A 17,231-nucleotide genomic window follows, 5' to 3' on the forward strand; every position below is an offset into this window, starting at 1 on the left:
GAGAAAATGTACTGGATCATGTGACTGTCAGATTTGTGGGCCAGATGCATCCTATTGATTCGATAATTTGAAAGAAAAATTATTTTCAATGCCTACACTTGGTTACAAATATGTATTTTTTCAATGAAGATCTTTTTACGAGTTAGAGCCAGAGGTAATATGGAAACCTGTTGTATTGCTAAAAGGAAATGGAAAATCAGTCAGAGCCAGAGCACAAACACCAACTATAGCCAATATAACAATTTGGGATGTCCGAAAGAAGAACCTAACCTCTTGTGTGCAAAGTAACAGAATTTCTGACATGGGCTCATTAAACAACATGAATGATTTATTCAATGACGGCAACAGCAAAATGTGTTAAAAGGTCTACAGAAACATTTTGTCGACCAATTTAAGAGCGTAACCAAAGTGTAACCAAAGTGATTTGAAGATCCTTCACTTTGCATCAAGATAATAATCCCCGAAATACAACAAAGGAATTCATCATCTGAGGATAGTGGAAACGTTTAGATTGGTCAATCTCCAGACCTACAATTGCATTTATTTTACCCGCTGAAGAACAAGTTGACGAGAGTAACCCCAAAACAACCAACCAAAAGACTGTGTGTTTGTGTGTGTGTGTGTGTGTGTGTGTGTGTATATATATATATATATATATATATATATATATACACTGTATATATATGTGTGTGTGTGTGTATACACACACACACATACACACACACAGTCTTTCGGTTGGTTGTTTAACGTATGAAAAACCAAAAAAACCTAATCAAAATCATCTAACCATTCCCACCCACAACCACCACAGATGTTTTTTTCTTATTTAATTAAGAGCCACACAGAGCAATGAATGTTTGAAGAGACAAATGAAAGAACAGTTGTGGACATGGTGCTAAAGACTATGAAGCCTGCTGTTTGTGCAAGGTTTAAGCAAAGGCAGTACGGTGGTCGAAAGATGCATACGGCGCACAATGTGATTTTATAGGCCACAATCACACTCTACAGTAACATGCTGGCTTTTAGACATGAAGTTTGTGATGGGCTTTGTTCTATAAGTAACATCACCAGCATCTTCCTGTGTATGTTGTAGAACTCGATGGATATATGATCAGCTTCTTTACCCATGCATCTCTTCTTCCATATACAGTATAGCCATGACTAAATATTGTGCCATGTGCTAAGAGCTGAAAAAACAGTACTTGCAGTCACTCCAACGCTGCCTCATTGTTGGGTGATATCCTGGCACACTACTACCACAAATCTCCAACATATCAAATTCCTTCCGCCGATTTTGATATTTATGAGACAGATGGATAGAATTCGACTTTGGCAACAGTTGCTCCTCATGAGAATGTGACACTGATGGTGACGAAACTGCAACGGACTCTATTGTGGGGCCGTAACGCCCTCTGCTGGCACTTGGATACGACAACATGGCAATTCATACCGGCTACAGTACAGGTAAAATTAATGTTACAAATTGCCGGTATTGTCATTATCCACATCCATCCAGCCGCTTCTCCTTCACGAGGCTATTATCACTATTATTATTTTAAATGAAGGAGCATGAGTTCTCAATGACTTGCAAGCCTATGACTTCAGTGGTACAATATAAAACACGTCCAATGTATTGATTTATTGATTGATGACACACTAATATACTGGGATACAGTAACAATAATAATAATAATAATAATACATCACATTTGTAAGCGCCTTTCATAACACTCAAGGACACTGTACAACCAAGAGCAATAGTAAAACACAGATAAAATAATAAACAAAGAAAGAAAGATTTAAGGCGGGTAGGCAAGTCTGAATAGGTGCGTTTTGAGCTGGGTTTTGAATATGGAAAGAGAGTCAATGTTACGAATGTTGGGAGGAAGTGAGTTCCAGAGTTTGGGGGCAGAGCGACTGAAGGCTCTGCACCCCATTGTACTGAGACGGGCAGAGGGTAGAAAAAGGTGGAGGGAGGATGAGGACCTGAGTGAGCGAGAGGGAATGGAGATTAGAAGAAGATCTGACAGATAGGGGGGCGCAAGGTTATGGATGGCTTTGAATGTATAGAGAGGTAATTTGAAGTTGATTCTAAGTTTGACAGGAAGCCAGTGGAGCTGTCGGAGGATGGGGGTGATATGATGGAAGGAGGGGGTTCTCGTGATGATCCGGGCTGCTGAATTCTGAACAAGTTGAAGTTTATGGAGGAATTTACTGTAACATACTGATAAGGCTCCACTATGGCAAGCCATTTATATGGGCCATACTCCTCCATGTTTCACAGTAGGCATACAGTACAAAATGAAAGGAAAGCATATTGCTATTGCTGGTATTCATGTTGACATCTTTTAAAGAGGCATGTCTCACAGCTCCTGCATGGACTCAGATCCTCTGTAACGTATTACTCCGCTGCTCAGCCACCTGTAAAGGAGAACGCATTTGATCAAGTCAAACATGCCTTTGAAAAGGAATTTAGTGACTAGGATGCAGACACTCACAGGCTGGGGTTGCCTTTTTTCACTTTCGTACCTGTGAGGGCACACACGCGGGACAGTTCATCAAAGGGACTTGCTGGATCCGAAGTATCTCTCGCTCATTTAGCATACTCACGTCTCAGGTGCCATGTAGTCACTATGGCAACAATCAACAACACCAGCACAAGTGGAAAAACGATGGCAACAATGCGGCCATTTCCACCGTCCTCAGAGTTCGTCTAGAAGACAAACGGTCACGTTTAAAGATTCAAAAATAATAATAATAAACCACCTGTCCTTCATTCATCTTTACCCCACAAGGGGGCAATGCAATGCAGATCAGCTGTTCATTTTACTGTACTGTATATGCCATTTGTAAGACAGTGGGCAACATTTTTTTTAAAAAAATTGTATTACCACACACAAGGACTAATTTTCAGCCACTGTGCATATGCAAACTACATGAGCTAAACTTCTCATGTGAGGACATTCTACCAAAACACGAAAATTAAGATTAATTTCAATTTAGCAATTAAAAACTATATACTGTATTTCTGTTTCAGAATAAACCACTTTGTGGCATTTTCTAGAAGGTTATTACTTTGGTGTCATCAATGCAACACGACACGTCATTAGAGAAGCAACATGCCGAGCATGCTTTGTTGAAGTGACAATTAACACTTGTGACTGTGATTAGAACACTCTAAATTGAACCGAGGTGTGATTGTGAGTGCAAATGGTTGTTCGTCTATGTGTGCCTTGCGATTGGCCTGCAATCAACTAGGACTAATGAAGGCTTTCTTTGCTGATTTCACAATGAAACTGCGGGCCATAAGATGAAACCTCTTGGGCCGGTACCTGAGCATTCAGCAACCCCTAAATTTGCCCGGTGCACAGAGAAATTTCCCGGTGCTCCAGATGGGCCACTCCAGGCCTGACCACACAGTGTAAAACTGAAATATGTTGATTCATACTTACTGCAGCATGAGTATTACTGGTTGTGGGTGTTGAGAAAACATCCTGCTGGTGACCTGTGGAAGCCACAAAGAAGATTACAGAGTAAATTTTGGGGATTGAAATTGTATTGTTCAGAAATAAAGTCATGTTGTTGTTGTTGTTGTTTTGCTTAACAAAAAAGTTGAAAAAATATTAATTGTACAATGTAATAGACAAGTTTGAGATTAAATATTTACAATCATGAGTGAGTTTTGACATTTTTTTCTAATAGTTTTCATAATTCTTGAAAAATTTATCAATACATTTAATTCTTGTAACTTTTTCTTAGAACAATTCAAACAAATCTTGCAATGCTCCATTTTTCCCCCTCTTCCCAAATTTTCCTTGATCCAGAAGAGGTCCGTTTTTTGCATCAGCCGGTAGTCCCAAGAAGAAAACGGCAGTTTTCCTTTTGTAAGAGAAATTGTTATTCAACATGGGTAACATTGTTCAGAAAAAGTCACATTGTCACCTGTTTCTCCAGTCGTGAAAGTAAGGATGTTGCTGGCTTTACTTGTACCCAGACTGCTCTTGGCAAACATGCGGATGTTGTATGTGGAGGGATTGATCTCTATGATGGTGGCCACTGTCTGGTTCGGGCTGAAGTCCACGACTGTCTTTTTAACATCCCATGAGCCTGTCATTGTTGGAACAGAAGTCAATCTTGCACTAGATAGACAAAAAAGTCAATATTTGCTTTATAAATATTGTTTGAGTAATTTTACTGATTATACTATATCTCACCATTCAAGGCTTTATACTCAAGAAAATATCCGGAAATGGGGGCATCTCCGCCATACCCAGGAGTCCAGGAGAGAGAAACTGTGTTGTCTCGAACCTCCTTCAACTCAACAACAGGGGGATCTGGAGGAACTGACAAAGACACAGGTGGCCAAAACATATATTCAGATTGAATCAAATTATTCTGCCTGATCATGGATTCTATTTCCTGCGGAAGAGGCTAATGCGGTACCTGAGGAAAAACCTGTTGCGCTTTGTTCCCATGCTGTGCTGGCATTCACATTTGCTGCTGGAGTTGTGACATCTGTGAATACAAAAAAAAGGTGCCACGTAGATTTCTACCAGAAAGAATATGTAACTTCAGCGTGCTTGGAAATACTTAAAATGTTTCACCACAGAAAAACATTGTAACACAGTACAATAGTTTATGCATTTATTTTTAACTCGGTTTACTATGGTCATAATCAGAATTGTCCCATTAATAATAGTGATTTACCAGAATATACTATACTTACACTGTACCTTTTCTTCATTATTTTTTTCTGGTTTGCATAGGAAAATTGTGTTATAACATTTTTTAACTTAACATTTTTAACCGAGTGTGTGTCATAAGTACCTGAGATGAACCTTGTGGTGTCTGGCATCGGCCATGTAATGGTGAAGAGTGTGTTGACTGTTGCCTGGGTGGATGTTGGGAGAGCTGAAAAGAAGTTAGGCCAATTCCTAATTATTTTCTATATGGTGTCAAAAATCATTTGAGTGTTTGTAATGTAAAGTCACAAAAAGTGACTGTATGCGCCTTCATGCGAGATCCACATTCTGTATCTGTAAATGTAAATGTACATTCTGACTCTCCGGTCTACTTTGATGAAGCCGTAATAAGTCTAGCACCCAGGGAAGGCGAAACATCACACCGTTTTGCACATGAAGTTTGGATTTTGTCACAACATAGCCACATGGGTTAAGAAAGCTCTCAAATAGAAAGACTGAACAACAGAAAATTCTATTAATTGGCAGTGATGGACTCATCAGTAAATTCCGCCAGTCCATCATCAGCAGTCGGTCATTAATTCAGACTGGCCGAGGATGTCATTCGTCAGTCCGTCACTGTGTAATTGTTAATTTAACCGTGCTTCCGTCATCGCTAAATTACAGGTCGTCACCGCTATTTTAGGACTGTCCATAAAAATTGGTTGAGAGGGAAACAGCGCGTAGTTTTATTCATCAAGAAACACCAAATAATAAGAATGAGAATAATTGTTATATTATTACTGCTCCTCATCCTGATTGTTCTCCCCAACTTATTCACCATAAATGTCATGTCAACGTTCGGCTATCACTAGAACATAGTAGGAACACTCAAAACGTGCAGCATGATGTTTTGCATTCAAAGACGCTCGACCTCAGTACAGCCTCGAGAGTGCAGGTGCCAAAAGACACTTAAGTCTGAGAGAATGTGGGCACTCACGGATTTGTTAGCGTTACATCCAGAAGGTGCATAAGTGACACTTTTTAGATGCTGGAAGAAAGTGTGAAGCCATGCAACTTTTCTGAATTAAGCACATGGGAGAATAGGCCCATAATTCTTTCGCTTTCACTTCACTTTCACTTTTTTACTGAAATAGCATAAGTGACACTTTTTAGATGTTGGGAGAAAGTGTGAAGCCATGCAACTTTTCTGACTTAAGCAAATGGGAGAATAGGCCCATAATCCTTTCACTTTTTTACTGAAGTAGAGTTTTCAGACTCCAGTTTATCAAGATGCACCCGTATAAAGTCATGTATAATTGCATAAAACTAAAGAAATGTAACGATGCTTTCGAGTTTTGCACAGTAGTGCACATTTACGGTAAAATTAATTCTATAAGAACTCACTCTCAGCCAAAGTGGAGCAGAGGGGTGCGCTCGATGCAGGCCCGAGTCCTGCGTTGGTCTTGGCCTTTATCAGCACGCTGTACTGGGTGGAAGGCCTCAATCCACTCAGGATGAGGCTCTCTTGCGGCTTTGTGGCCATGACACTTTGCCGCTGCCACCATTTGAAATGTCTGCCGACAGGGTCGTACTCTCTGTAGCTGACGCTGTAACTTTGTATAACACCATTTCTCAGGTCGGACCTAGGAGGCTACAGTTAACACAATCATTATCGTTATCAACACGTTTAAAGTTCCTTTAAAAGTGAAAATAAATGTAATCAAAGTGCGACACACCATAGGTAGTTGTTCACAACTTTACAAATCTGAATCGACAAGTACTTCACTTAAAATGAGACTTCAAAATCTTACCAGCTAACCATGGGGACATTTTCAAAGAGTAGCAATTTACTAAAAATGCTTTTTATTTTTTTTACATTAATCCATCTGTTTTTGTTGAGGGATTTTTGGATATAAATGATCAAAAATAGCTACCTTCCAAGACACTCTGATGCTTGTGGATGAGAACGCTTGGAGATGCATGTCTAGTGGCGGGCCATCTGGCGCTAAGCAGCAAAGAAATGAAAGGACAACAGTGATATAAAACGGAGGAAAATCTCACCTGAATAAGCCAAAAATGCTACTTTGTAACTTACTACTTTACCTGCTTCTTCTGTGGCGACTGTGAGAACATTACTGGCATCACTTATGCCCTGACTGTTGATTGCAAACATGCGAAGGCTGTAATACTTAGCTGGCCGCAAGTCCACGAGGGTGACCCGAGTCAGGTTTGGATTTGACATGTGAGTTGTCACTGCGGTATCCCAAAGAGCTGTGTGGCAGAAAAAAAAACAAAAAACACAAGTGTGAAATGAGACACTGTCCTCAGGAAATGAAAGGATATGCTAAGGTTTGGCGTACCCTCTTTGCTCTTGAGGTCAATCCTGTAAGACTCGATGGGCCTCCCGCCGTCAAACACATGAGACCAGCTCACGGTGACAGTTCTGTCTCTGACCTCTTGCATCTCCACCTTGAGTGCATCAGGCTGCGCTAAAGAGGTAGAATTGCTATTAAGTATGCAATCACAATGAAGCTGTCGTCACTTTGGCTGGAGAGCTACACAGTCCGCACATTTTCTGACCCTTTCTTTGACCAAGGTGGTCCTCGAGGATGGTTCAAAGACAGAAGAAACTCAGTAAAAATAATCATTGTGCTTTAGTAGGCTCATATTCTGACAAAGTTTGAATTTTGCTAATTTGAAAACGGATATCTATACTTTCTAAACCTCACTTTGTCCAAAATTATTTTCTGAACTATGCAACGTAAAACAGGTAAACAGGTACATAAAGGGGTAAAGTCAATCATGGATTTTTGGATAGCGTGACCAGTATTATTATTTTTTCACCTCTGTATGAAATAAGTTGCTAAAAGAGGTCAACTGTTTTGTGTGCCAAAGTTTACCAATTTATTAAAAACGTACTGTATAGTTGACTCAAATACACTTCAGAGGCAGTCATTTTTAATTTATGTTTTACTTTAGTAAAGGAGTTGAATCATTGTGCATTTAATATCATGTCATTATGAGTTTTTCCATGCCTGGATGAGCTGTTTAGATCAGGCTATGTTATTGATGTGTGCGAACTGTGAAGCCTTTTGAGACTCTTTGGTTATAACGTTTTTTATAAATAAATGCAACTTGACTTGAATCAGTTCCTTTATGTCTGTACCAGAGCAACTGTGCCGTATGTCTGAAGTACAGAGTGTGAGTACTTTTGCCTCCTCACTTCACAGTACAATCGAATGCAATTTGGTTCTCACCCGGAACCACCATCAGGCTCATCTGATGTTTGCGGTCGTTGAACCAGCCTGGGATTTCCACACGGCAGCCGTACACGCCCGAGTCGCTCTCCACAACCCGTCTGATGGTCAGTGACACATCTCCCTCCATGATGTTACCCATGAGCAGGTAGCGCTCTGAAGATCTGCTGGTGACCGATGCTCCGTCCGTCTTGATGACCTCCTTGGCGCAGCCCCTGCTGGGGAGTGGCCCTCGGCCCCAGCACACTGACAGCTTGCCATAGTAGCGAGCGTCGTACTTGCACGTTAAAGTGATGTCTGCCCCAACTTTAACCTCCACTTTCACTGCAAAGCTGCACTCTGCAAAGGCAAAAAAAAGGGTGAAACATGATAAACGCATGACAATATTGATCGGCCCAATACCTCTCTTCTTACCTAGAAGAAGGTAGAGGATGCAACACAAACTGAAGTATCTACTGACAAAGTAAGTCATGGTAACATCAGCTCAGTGAAGAACTTCATTCACCTGCTGCTGGGCATCAAAGTGGACCGCAGAGAGGTTGCAGCTCTGACAAGTTTCGAAGTCACATGCTGGTGTCTACGATGTGCTCACACTAACAGTTTTGCCGGCCAAGGTGGGATGTGGAAGAGGTCTGCTTCCTTCTTTGTGGTTTTGGTTCCTTCTCCTTCAAGTGGCAAGCAGTTTCTAAGTGATGAATAGACGGAATTGAGCTTATCAACAAACTTTGGAGCTCAGCTAATGTGAACCTTTGACTGTCATCGGCGGTAACAAATGAGGCAATCTCAAATCAGAAATCAATCAGTCATTCTTGAAATAGGAGCTACAAATTTCAGCGAGCGCATTGGTTGCTCCGTGGGCGCCCATCCATCTCGAAGAGGCCATTTGACACAATTTTGCAAATTGCAACTCTGAAAGCCTATTTTGGAAGAAGAATGTTTTGCTTCATTTTTACAATATATTACACAAACACAGGAAACGTAATGTTCCAGAACCTTTGCCTGTTCTGATCGCCCATTCAAAAACACCCCTCGTCTCGAATAGGGGGCGAAAGGGAGAGATTGTCCTTCAAAAAACAAAAACAAAACGGTAATCATCCATGCATCCATCCATTTATTACACTGCCTACTCTATTTAGGATCATAGTGTCATGGGAACGACTTTAACCCATAAGTAGAAAAGAGACAGGACACGCACAAAAAAAAGAAAAAAAGAAAAATGCAATTTAATTGAAGCGTGCTTGTAAGGAGAGAGTTCCAATACAACCTGTTGGCTCTAAGAAGTGTCTGGCTATTTCCCCTAATGGCAAGTCACACATACAATATACAAACATGAACAGACAGTTATCATCTGCCTCATACAACTGGTGCCTGCCAACCACTGCCATGTTGCTTTGAAATGACAATATATTAAAAGAGAGAGAGAGAGAAACACGGTCAAATGTCTTACACTCAAGCAGGATTATTTCAGGTTATAGTTAAAACAGAATAAATTTCATGAGTGCAAGGGCATATTTTTTTCCTGACACACTGGGAACTGGAGCCGATTGTAACATCGGGCAAAAAGCAGACTGCACCCTAGTCTGGCAGCCTGTCAATCACGGGGCACCTGGAGAGACACTCACATTCACAGCATCACGGAATGGAGAGTCAACCCATGCTGCCTACATGGAAGTCAAGAGGGAAAGTCATTCTAGCTTCAGAAACACCTAAAAGTAACAGATTTCTGATGAAACTCAAATGTCGAGAGTGTGAGTTGTTCAGGGGCGATCAGATGAATGTGACTTTTAGTGAGCTGAAAGTCTAGTTACCCCAAGACAACACTTCCTCTTTGGCATCCAAAAATAAACAGCCAATAGCATTAATGCTCATGCACGACAACTCATTGCCTGTCATTGCAGGTTGGCGTAGGATATCACAAAGGGCTGCAAGATCAACTGAATGAAACGCTTTGCGAAAACATATGTAGGCTAAATGAGAAGCGAGGTGAGATAATGCATAACGTAAAGACATTCGAGACAAGAGGTGTGGTTTATCGTCCCTTTTATTTGTTTTGACCGACAAAGCACATCACCACATAGAGCTACAGGAGGGGGATAATCTGCATCGGTCAACAGTACCAGATTACACTGGAGTTATGTCAATATAAAATGAAAATGTATCTCAAGGAGTTTGCATGTTCTCCCCGGGCCTGCGTGGGTTTTCTCCGGGTACTCCGGTTTCCTCCCACATTCCAAAAAAAAAACATGCGTGGCAGGCTGATTGAACTCTCTAAAATTGTCCCTAGGTGTGAATGTGAGCGTGGATGGTTGTTTGTCTCTGTGTGCCCTGCGATTGGCTGGCAACCGATTCAGGGTGTCCCCCGCCTACTGCCCGAAGACAGCTGGGATAGGCTCCAGCACCCCCCGCGACCCTCGTGAGGATCAAGCGGTTCGGAAATTGGATGGATGGATGTATCTCAAGATCATCATGAACTTTAGGTTCCCAATGACTCGCCATACATTGCTGAATGAGAGAGCGCTCACTCCTTCAAAATGAACTGCATGGAATGAAAACAGAATAAATTCCGCATACTATACAGGATACATAACATAACATGAAACATGCAAAACGAAGAGCTTTTTTAAAATGTACATAATCAGTTTAATAGTTCAACCTTGAACTTTGACTGCATACCGTATATGTAAAAAAAACTGAGTATATGCCTAGTTTATGGCACAAATGACAATGTGAATCATTTTATTTCAAGGCAATTTCATAGAGTTCACATAATTACTGTAGAAAGCATTAATAAAACAGAGTATGTACATGAGAAAGTGTGTCAGAAAAGTTCCAGCACTGCTCTCACAAAAGTTATTTCAAATCCAAATTACGAGTTTGATTGAAGCACCCTCTTCACACATATTCTCAGGTTTCTCTGCCTGGCCTTTATGCAGTCCTGGAAGGATTCATCCAGAATCCTCCTCAGCTCTCTCATCACAGCCATCTTCAAAAAAGGTCTCACTGATGACTCCCTTGAGCTTGGTAAAAAAGTGTGTGTGTGTGGGGGGGGGGGGGTTAATTACTGGGAGTCAAGGTCAGGTGAGCAGTCCAACATGACGAGGTTCTGCTCAGCCAAGAATTGTTGGATGTTCAGGGCATTGTGAGCAGATGTCATGTTTTCCTGGCCAGACAGCCGTTGGCGTTGCCGTACCACAACTTTCGCCTCTTCAACTTCATAAAATATCACAGAATTTCTTCGCAGTGTGGCCCACACTGAAGCGGGAAACTTGTAGTTTGTCGTTTGAGGGTGACATGTACGGTACAGCAGTCCCTCAGCTTTTCTGTCGAGCATCGTATGTTCATCGACTTGAATGTTGTTTTTACTCTTTGTATTTAATCATTAAGATAAGTAAGATAAGATAAGACAACCTTTATTTGTCCCACACTGGGGAAATTTGCAGTCTACAGCAGCAAAATGGGGGGGGGGGGGGGGCAGTGTTTAATTGCACAAAATAAATGTTTCAGAAAATACAATAACAATTATAATATTACAAAATTACAATAACAAAAAGACCCAGAAGAGCAAAAGCAAGTGATTTTAGATCATTTCATACACATTCTCTCTTGTTGATGTTTTTAGGTGTGTAAGTGGCCGAGGTCGTTTCTCTGCTGTGAGAAAATGAACACAGGAATTAGTTAGCTCTGTCAAATGGCCTGATCTTCATCTACAAGACATATTACAAACTACATTTACCACGTGATACTTACAAGCAATAAAGATTGGGATTATGAGCACAGTAAGAGAAACAATTGCTGCGATTCTGCAAATGTTGCCCACTTCCTGGAATGCTCTGGATGCCTCCTGCAATGAAAGTTAACCGAATCATTGGAGGAAACTGCCAAAAGGAATTCAATACTGTACAGTAAAGATGGTGACATCTTATGGTGAAAACCTGCAATAACTGCTTTGCGCCCTTTAAATTACAATCATCGTTCTTAATTAATTACTAAATGTGTGGATATTGTATAGTAAGTTTTAGGTACGATTTATAAAATAGGGCTTGTTGCAAAATCTAAAAATCTTCACTTGTAAGATGTATGATGCGTGCTGCAATATTTAGCCCAACTAATGTTTTCCGGTCACGTTTCCTCACAAGCACAAAAGCAAAGAGTCATACCTCAGCTCTGCCTTTCCTGTTTAATGTCAAATCATCTCCTCCAGCATGTTCAAATTCAGACACTTCTGAAATGGCTTGAAAGGAAGATGACACATGCCAATGAATGATCAATGTTTCTTTGATTGCAATGATTCCTGATTGACTGTGCTCACCTTGTTGTCTTTTAGCTGTCACTGGCAGACTGACCTGAGTAACAGGTTGTTGCGAAGGTACTGTGGAAAATAGAGAACAAGAAAAAAAAATGTCTCAGCCGCAGAAGTTGGATTTGTAAGGCCTAAAAACAAACACAGGAAAATAGCAAAACACAAATAACAAGAATGGAACGGTGCAAAGACAAAGGCTTTGACATTTAACACTGATATCACTTCATTGATCATGTATGTAAAAGTAAAATATCAGATCTGTTCGACATGGAAGCAAACATTTGCAAAGAGGTAGTGGGAAAAAGAAGTCAAACTCAACATTGTCAAAAAGCTTAAAAGATGATCTATATGTAAAATTGAGTGGTGCACCCTGAACTGATTGCCAGCCAATCGCAGGACTCTAAATAATACGATAAAATACGATAAAACAGCATGCATACAGTAAACTGAACCGCAGGGCAATATATATATATATATATTTAAGATTAGAAGGTACTAGCTATACTGTGCTACTTTGCATGAAAAAAAGGACTTTAGAGGTTCGTAAAAATTAGACTGTACCCAGCCCATCTCGAAATAATGTGAGAAAAAAGCCATATGAACATCTTCATGACCACATTTTATGTCCACTGCTGTGCAAAGCAGAAGGGGGAGAGAGATAGACAAGAAATGAAGCCGCAAGTGGCAGTGCTTAAACAGAAGAAGCCACATGTTCACCTTCCTCCACAGCCAAATATATGTTGACTTTATAGTCGTTGAACATCCCTGGTATCTCGACCCTGCAGCCGTACATGCCAGTGTCGCCAGGTCGAACATTCAGAATTGTCAGGGACACGTCTCCATCACTGAGGTGGCCCAGGAGCTGATACCTGGACTCGCTGATGAAGCTCACCACCCCATCTTTAGCGTAGATGATCCTGTTTGAGCATTTAAAAGTGGGGACCTTTCCTCTACCCCAACAGAAGCTCAAGAGACCATGAGCTTGGGCACCATAGGCACAGGGCATTGTGACATTGTGCCCTACATGACCACTGACTTTGAGAGCCTCGGCGCGAACTGCATAGGACGACACTGGATCACAGCTTTGAAATGTGAACCCGTCACAGCACACCTACACAGAGCTACAACAAGCACCAGATATTGACTTACCTTGGCTCAGGACGGACAGGAATAAATACCACATAGCAGGCATGTGGAGACTCTTGTATAACTATAGAGTACACTGAAATGAGGCACCCTATCTTCCCCGGCACAGGGGCATGATGTGTCATCTATTTTCAACTTCCCTGTCTTGACAACGAGGAAGGAAAACGAGCACTTAGATAAACCTTCGAATTCCCTTCCGATCAATCGTGAAAAAAGAAACCTTATAAATAATACATCCATCCATTGTCTAATCCGCTTTTCCTCACATGGGTCGCGGGCATGCTGGAGCCTATCCCAGCTGTCTTTGGCCAGTGAACTGGTTGCCAGCCTGTCGCAGGGCACTAAATAATACGCAAAAATAAAATAACACAGCCAGCAGACAGTAAACTGTACATCAATACTAAATGAAGAACATGGTTTATACAGTATGGATAGGGTAAATAGCGCTCTCTCTCTCTCTCTTTATATATATATATATATATATATATATAAAAGATAAGATAAGATAAGATAAGATATCCTTTATTAGTCCCACACTGGGGAAATTTACAGCCTCCAGCAGCAAGAAAGTAGGCAGAAAGAAGAAGAAAAAACAAACAAACACCGTCCAATTAAGTGCAATATAAATACAAAATGGATAAATCGCTGTGCTATTTACAGTTGTTTTCCACATCATTCAATTATTAAATATTATTGTTGCTATTTTTTATTCAGCAGCCTGACAGCAGTTGGTAGGAACGAGCGTCTGTATCTCTCCTTCTTGCAGCGCGGGTGTAACAGTCTCTGGCTGAAGGAGCTACCAAGTGCTGTCAGGGCGGGCTGGAGAGGGTGGGAGGGACTGTCCATCATAGCTTTTAGCTTAGTTAGCATCCTTCTGTTGCCCACCTCCTCCAGAGTGTCAAGGGAGCAACCCAGGACAGAACTAGCCTTCCTGACCAGTCGCTCCAGTCTCTTTCTGTCCCAGGCTGAGATGCTGCCTGACCAGCAGACAATGCCATAATGGATGGCCGAGGCCACCACCGAGTTATAGAAAGTCTTAAGGAGCGACCCTTGAACCCCAAAAGACCTCAGTTTCCTGAGTAGGAAGAGTCGGCTCTGTCCTTTCCTAATCAGGTTGTCCGTGTTTGTAGACCAGTCCAGTTTGTTGTTCAGAAGAACACCTAGGTACTTGTAGGAGGTCACCCTCTCTATGTCCATACCCTGGATGTTCATCGGTGCCGGTGCGGACTGTTATATATATATATATATATATATATATATATATAAAGAGATGCAAATGAAGCTATTTATTTTAAGACCAAAAAATTGGTAACAATCCATAGGATGCATTAAAATCAGTTTTGAATGTTTTGTCATTGTAAGAAATAAATGGTGTTGCTACCAAGTTTCAAATGATATTTTCATTCAAGTGGACTTTGTAATAAAATGATTTCCTCTACTCTTTCTTTCCTAACAATTATCTTTACATCTTTATCCGGACTTCTCTCCTCGCAAAGCATCTGACCAGAAGAGCGGTGAGGTTAAAATGAGACAACCCTAAATGCAGGGGACGAAAGAACATGAGATGTTCACATGGAGGTAGTTTAATAATAGGTCTCGGTCCCTGTAGAAATGTGTCTGGGGACAATTCAGGATCTCTGTGTTGACAAGAAAATGTGTAGAGATGTCAGCTTTCATTTTAGGGAACCTCGGGCATTTTGCCTTTCATAACCAACTTCTATGTGGTTCGTTCTCTGACATCGATGAACAATCCTTGGAGGTTTAAATGAAAAACTCGGGCCAGATCCCATGTGACCCTGTCGCTGGGTCTGCAAATGGTTGCTATTTTTCAGAACCAGCACGAGTGTCCTCGTTTTAACCTCGAGCTCCTGCCCCAAACTTTAGCTGGAGAGATGTTTTGTTTACTTTCATTTTTTGTCCAGTAGAAAATTTGAGACTCTGTTACACCTCTGTAGAGATAAAGCTTCAAACTTGGGTTCAGCACTGTCAAAGTGCTAATAAGTCCTAAGAAGCCAAAGTGTCTCACAAATCAATGCCTGAGCAACTTCTGCTGATGTCTGATAAAACACGGAGCAAACAGAGAAGAAGAAGTGAGACTCTAGAGGTCAAGTCTGAATTAATTTTAGCATTGGAGGAGGTGGGTTCCCACACATTCGCATTCTGGCGAGGACAGAAAACTTGCTGCATTCAGTGTATAGTTAAGGTCTGCAAAGGTGAGGAAAGAAAGAAAAGCTCTGATCTGAGATATGGTCAACATGCTGAGCTGCCAACGGCTTTCGTCAATAAGAGTTCTTGTCACCTGATGTCAGTCAGACGAAAAACTGCCAAAACACCCTGTCAAACTGTCGTCACTGACGTTTATTTGAACCACATGCACTTATCATGCTGCACAACAAGACAACCTAAGACAGAAAAACATTGTTTATTGGGACACTTAAGCTGCGCTTAACTCGACGTTTCTTTGTATTGTTATGTCAGCACACTAAGTGCTTCAGGAAAAGGTCTTTGTTTTGAGTATCCCAAATAGCTAAGAGCGGACACTTCCTTAGGTTAAATATTTAGGCTTACTAACAATGAAGAGCCTTCACAGGAAAAACCTTTAAAAGCACAGAAAAATAAATCTGCATGATTTAGTATTGAACATTTCAAGGACCTCAAACAAATATAGTTTGCCCATCTTAATCAGCATGTGAAAGATAACACACTTGTCTGCAACCTCTGCATCATCAGTTCGATCACAATTCCGAGGAGAGCACCAGAAATGACTTACTGTGAAGTCTGAATCATTCGACAACGTTGACATTTGTTAATTTGTTGGATGTCTCAAGGTGACAGGTTAACCTTATTGCAATTGAGGCTGTTGCCCTATTACTATGACACCATTTGACATGGCACGTGAAATGTGGTCAAAAAGTCTGCAGTGAATTTGCTTTTATATTAGGAAAAAAAAGCCTCTTAACAGTGCCCTGCCAATCTCAAGAATCAAGCTTGCCATTGAAGAGCACTTTTGCACCTATAAGATGCTTTTAATATTACCTGCTAATTCACCTACTGATGACGCAGCATCAGGATCAACTTGGGATTTAAGTGTCTTGCTCCAGGACACTGCGACATGGTCACAAGGGCTCACGATCGAACCGACAACCGAAATGCTACTGGTTTACGTGCTGTCAAAATGGAAAAAAAAAAAAAAAGAAAGTCAACAAGAAGAGTTGAGCAAATGGTGGCCTGTGACATGTGTGTGTGTGTGTGTGTGTGTGTGTGTGTGTGTGTGTGTGTGTGTGTGTGTGTGTGTGTGTGTGTACAGCTCTACCCCATTACTGGCTTCTTACTTCCCACTGTTCCCCCTCCTGGGATTGTGTCAAAATATCTCCCTCTTGCCTCCTATTCTTATCCCTCAGGGGGGTACCAGAGTGCTTGAGGAGTTTGGGAGCGGAGACACCTCACTCCTGGAAAAGAGAGTTGGATGAGAGTGGGGTAAAAAAAAAGCTGGACTGAGACTATTGAATGAAAGGAAATAAGTAATTTGTTGCAGTGTTGTTGGGAGGACATCGTTACATTTCATGGACTGTAGATTGTAATGCTGAAGATGTTTCCCACTGCCATGTCAGAGGGTTCTTTATCAGTTGCACTGAGCTCTTAGTGTCTAAAGTGTGACGGCACATGGCAAGCCATTTGAGCATTTATTCCACATCCCTGATATCAGACATGAGTGTGTTACACTAGTTCGATCTTTTTCAGCACTCGTTGGACACTCAGCCACACTAGTGACACACTTTGTCGAACTCGTTGCATACAAACTGACTAGTCATTCATTTTCAGCAACATGTTAACTTGTCAATCATG

General features: G+C 41.2%; 2 protein-coding genes across 3 annotated transcripts; both read right to left on the minus strand.

Annotated features, from left to right (window-relative positions):
• Positions 1 to 1,620: 1,620 nt before the first annotated feature.
• LOC147208425 (cell adhesion molecule DSCAM-like) lies at positions 1,621 to 8,479 on the minus strand. The gene is made up of 14 exons (XM_086134847.1): positions 8,354 to 8,479; positions 7,940 to 8,278; positions 7,043 to 7,171; positions 6,786 to 6,953; positions 6,617 to 6,687; positions 6,087 to 6,333; positions 4,828 to 4,911; positions 4,444 to 4,515; positions 4,215 to 4,343; positions 3,943 to 4,107; positions 3,453 to 3,505; positions 2,611 to 2,713; positions 2,499 to 2,529; positions 1,621 to 2,421 (listed from the first exon to the last, which is right to left on the minus strand). The coding sequence occupies exons 1-14, from the start codon at positions 8,409 to 8,411 to the stop codon at positions 2,364 to 2,366; spliced, it is 1,707 nt and encodes a 568-aa protein (XP_085990973.1). The 5' UTR covers positions 8,412 to 8,479; the 3' UTR covers positions 1,621 to 2,363.
• A 1,717-nt stretch (positions 8,480 to 10,196) lies between these two features.
• Positions 10,197 to 13,489, minus strand: havcr2 (hepatitis A virus cellular receptor 2). 2 transcript variants are annotated; one of them, XM_086105954.1, is made up of 6 exons: positions 13,389 to 13,489; positions 12,957 to 13,310; positions 12,249 to 12,308; positions 12,097 to 12,170; positions 11,687 to 11,780; positions 10,197 to 11,587 (listed from the first exon to the last, which is right to left on the minus strand). In XM_086105954.1, exons 1-6 carry the CDS (start codon positions 13,429 to 13,431, stop codon positions 11,517 to 11,519), a joined length of 696 nt encoding a protein of 231 aa, XP_085962080.1. In that variant the 5' UTR covers positions 13,432 to 13,489; the 3' UTR covers positions 10,197 to 11,516. The 2 variants fall into 2 exon arrangements, with proteins under 2 accessions (XP_085962080.1, XP_085962081.1); XM_086105955.1 differs by having other exon boundaries at positions 12,957 to 13,295; positions 13,389 to 13,472.
• Positions 13,490 to 17,231: the final 3,742 nt, after the last annotated feature.

Source organism: Hippocampus guttulatus, chromosome 2 (genome assembly GCF_054856545.1).
Source record: "Hippocampus guttulatus isolate MCC_2025c chromosome 2, RoL_Hgut_1.0, whole genome shotgun sequence".
NCBI lineage: Eukaryota > Metazoa > Chordata > Actinopteri > Syngnathiformes > Syngnathidae > Hippocampus > Hippocampus guttulatus.

What these genes read in the sequence shown, in the direction of transcription:
- LOC147208425 (XM_086134847.1), bottom strand. Translation starts at nt 8,411, where the DNA reads ATGACTTACTTTGTCAGTAGATACTTCAGTTTGTGTTGCATCCTCTAC. An exon ending in GAGCCTGATGGTGGTTCCGG is followed by an intron (nt 7,172 to 7,939) that starts GTGAGAACCAAA and finishes CTACCTCTTTAG; the next exon opens with CGCAGCCTGATGCACTCAAG. An exon ending in TTTCACGACTGGAGAAACAG is followed by an intron (nt 3,506 to 3,942) that starts GTGACAATGTGA and finishes TGGCTTCCACAG; the next exon opens with GTCACCAGCAGGATGTTTTC.
- havcr2 (XM_086105954.1), bottom strand. Translation starts at nt 13,431, where the DNA reads ATGCCTGCTATGTGGTATTTATTCCTGTCCGTCCTGAGCCAAG. An exon ending in ATATTTGGCTGTGGAGGAAG is followed by an intron (nt 12,309 to 12,956) that starts GTGAACATGTGG and finishes TATTTTCCACAG; the next exon opens with TACCTTCGCAACAACCTGTT. An exon ending in AATCCCAATCTTTATTGCTT is followed by an intron (nt 11,588 to 11,686) that starts GTAAGTATCACG and finishes ATTTTCTCACAG; the next exon opens with CAGAGAAACGACCTCGGCCA.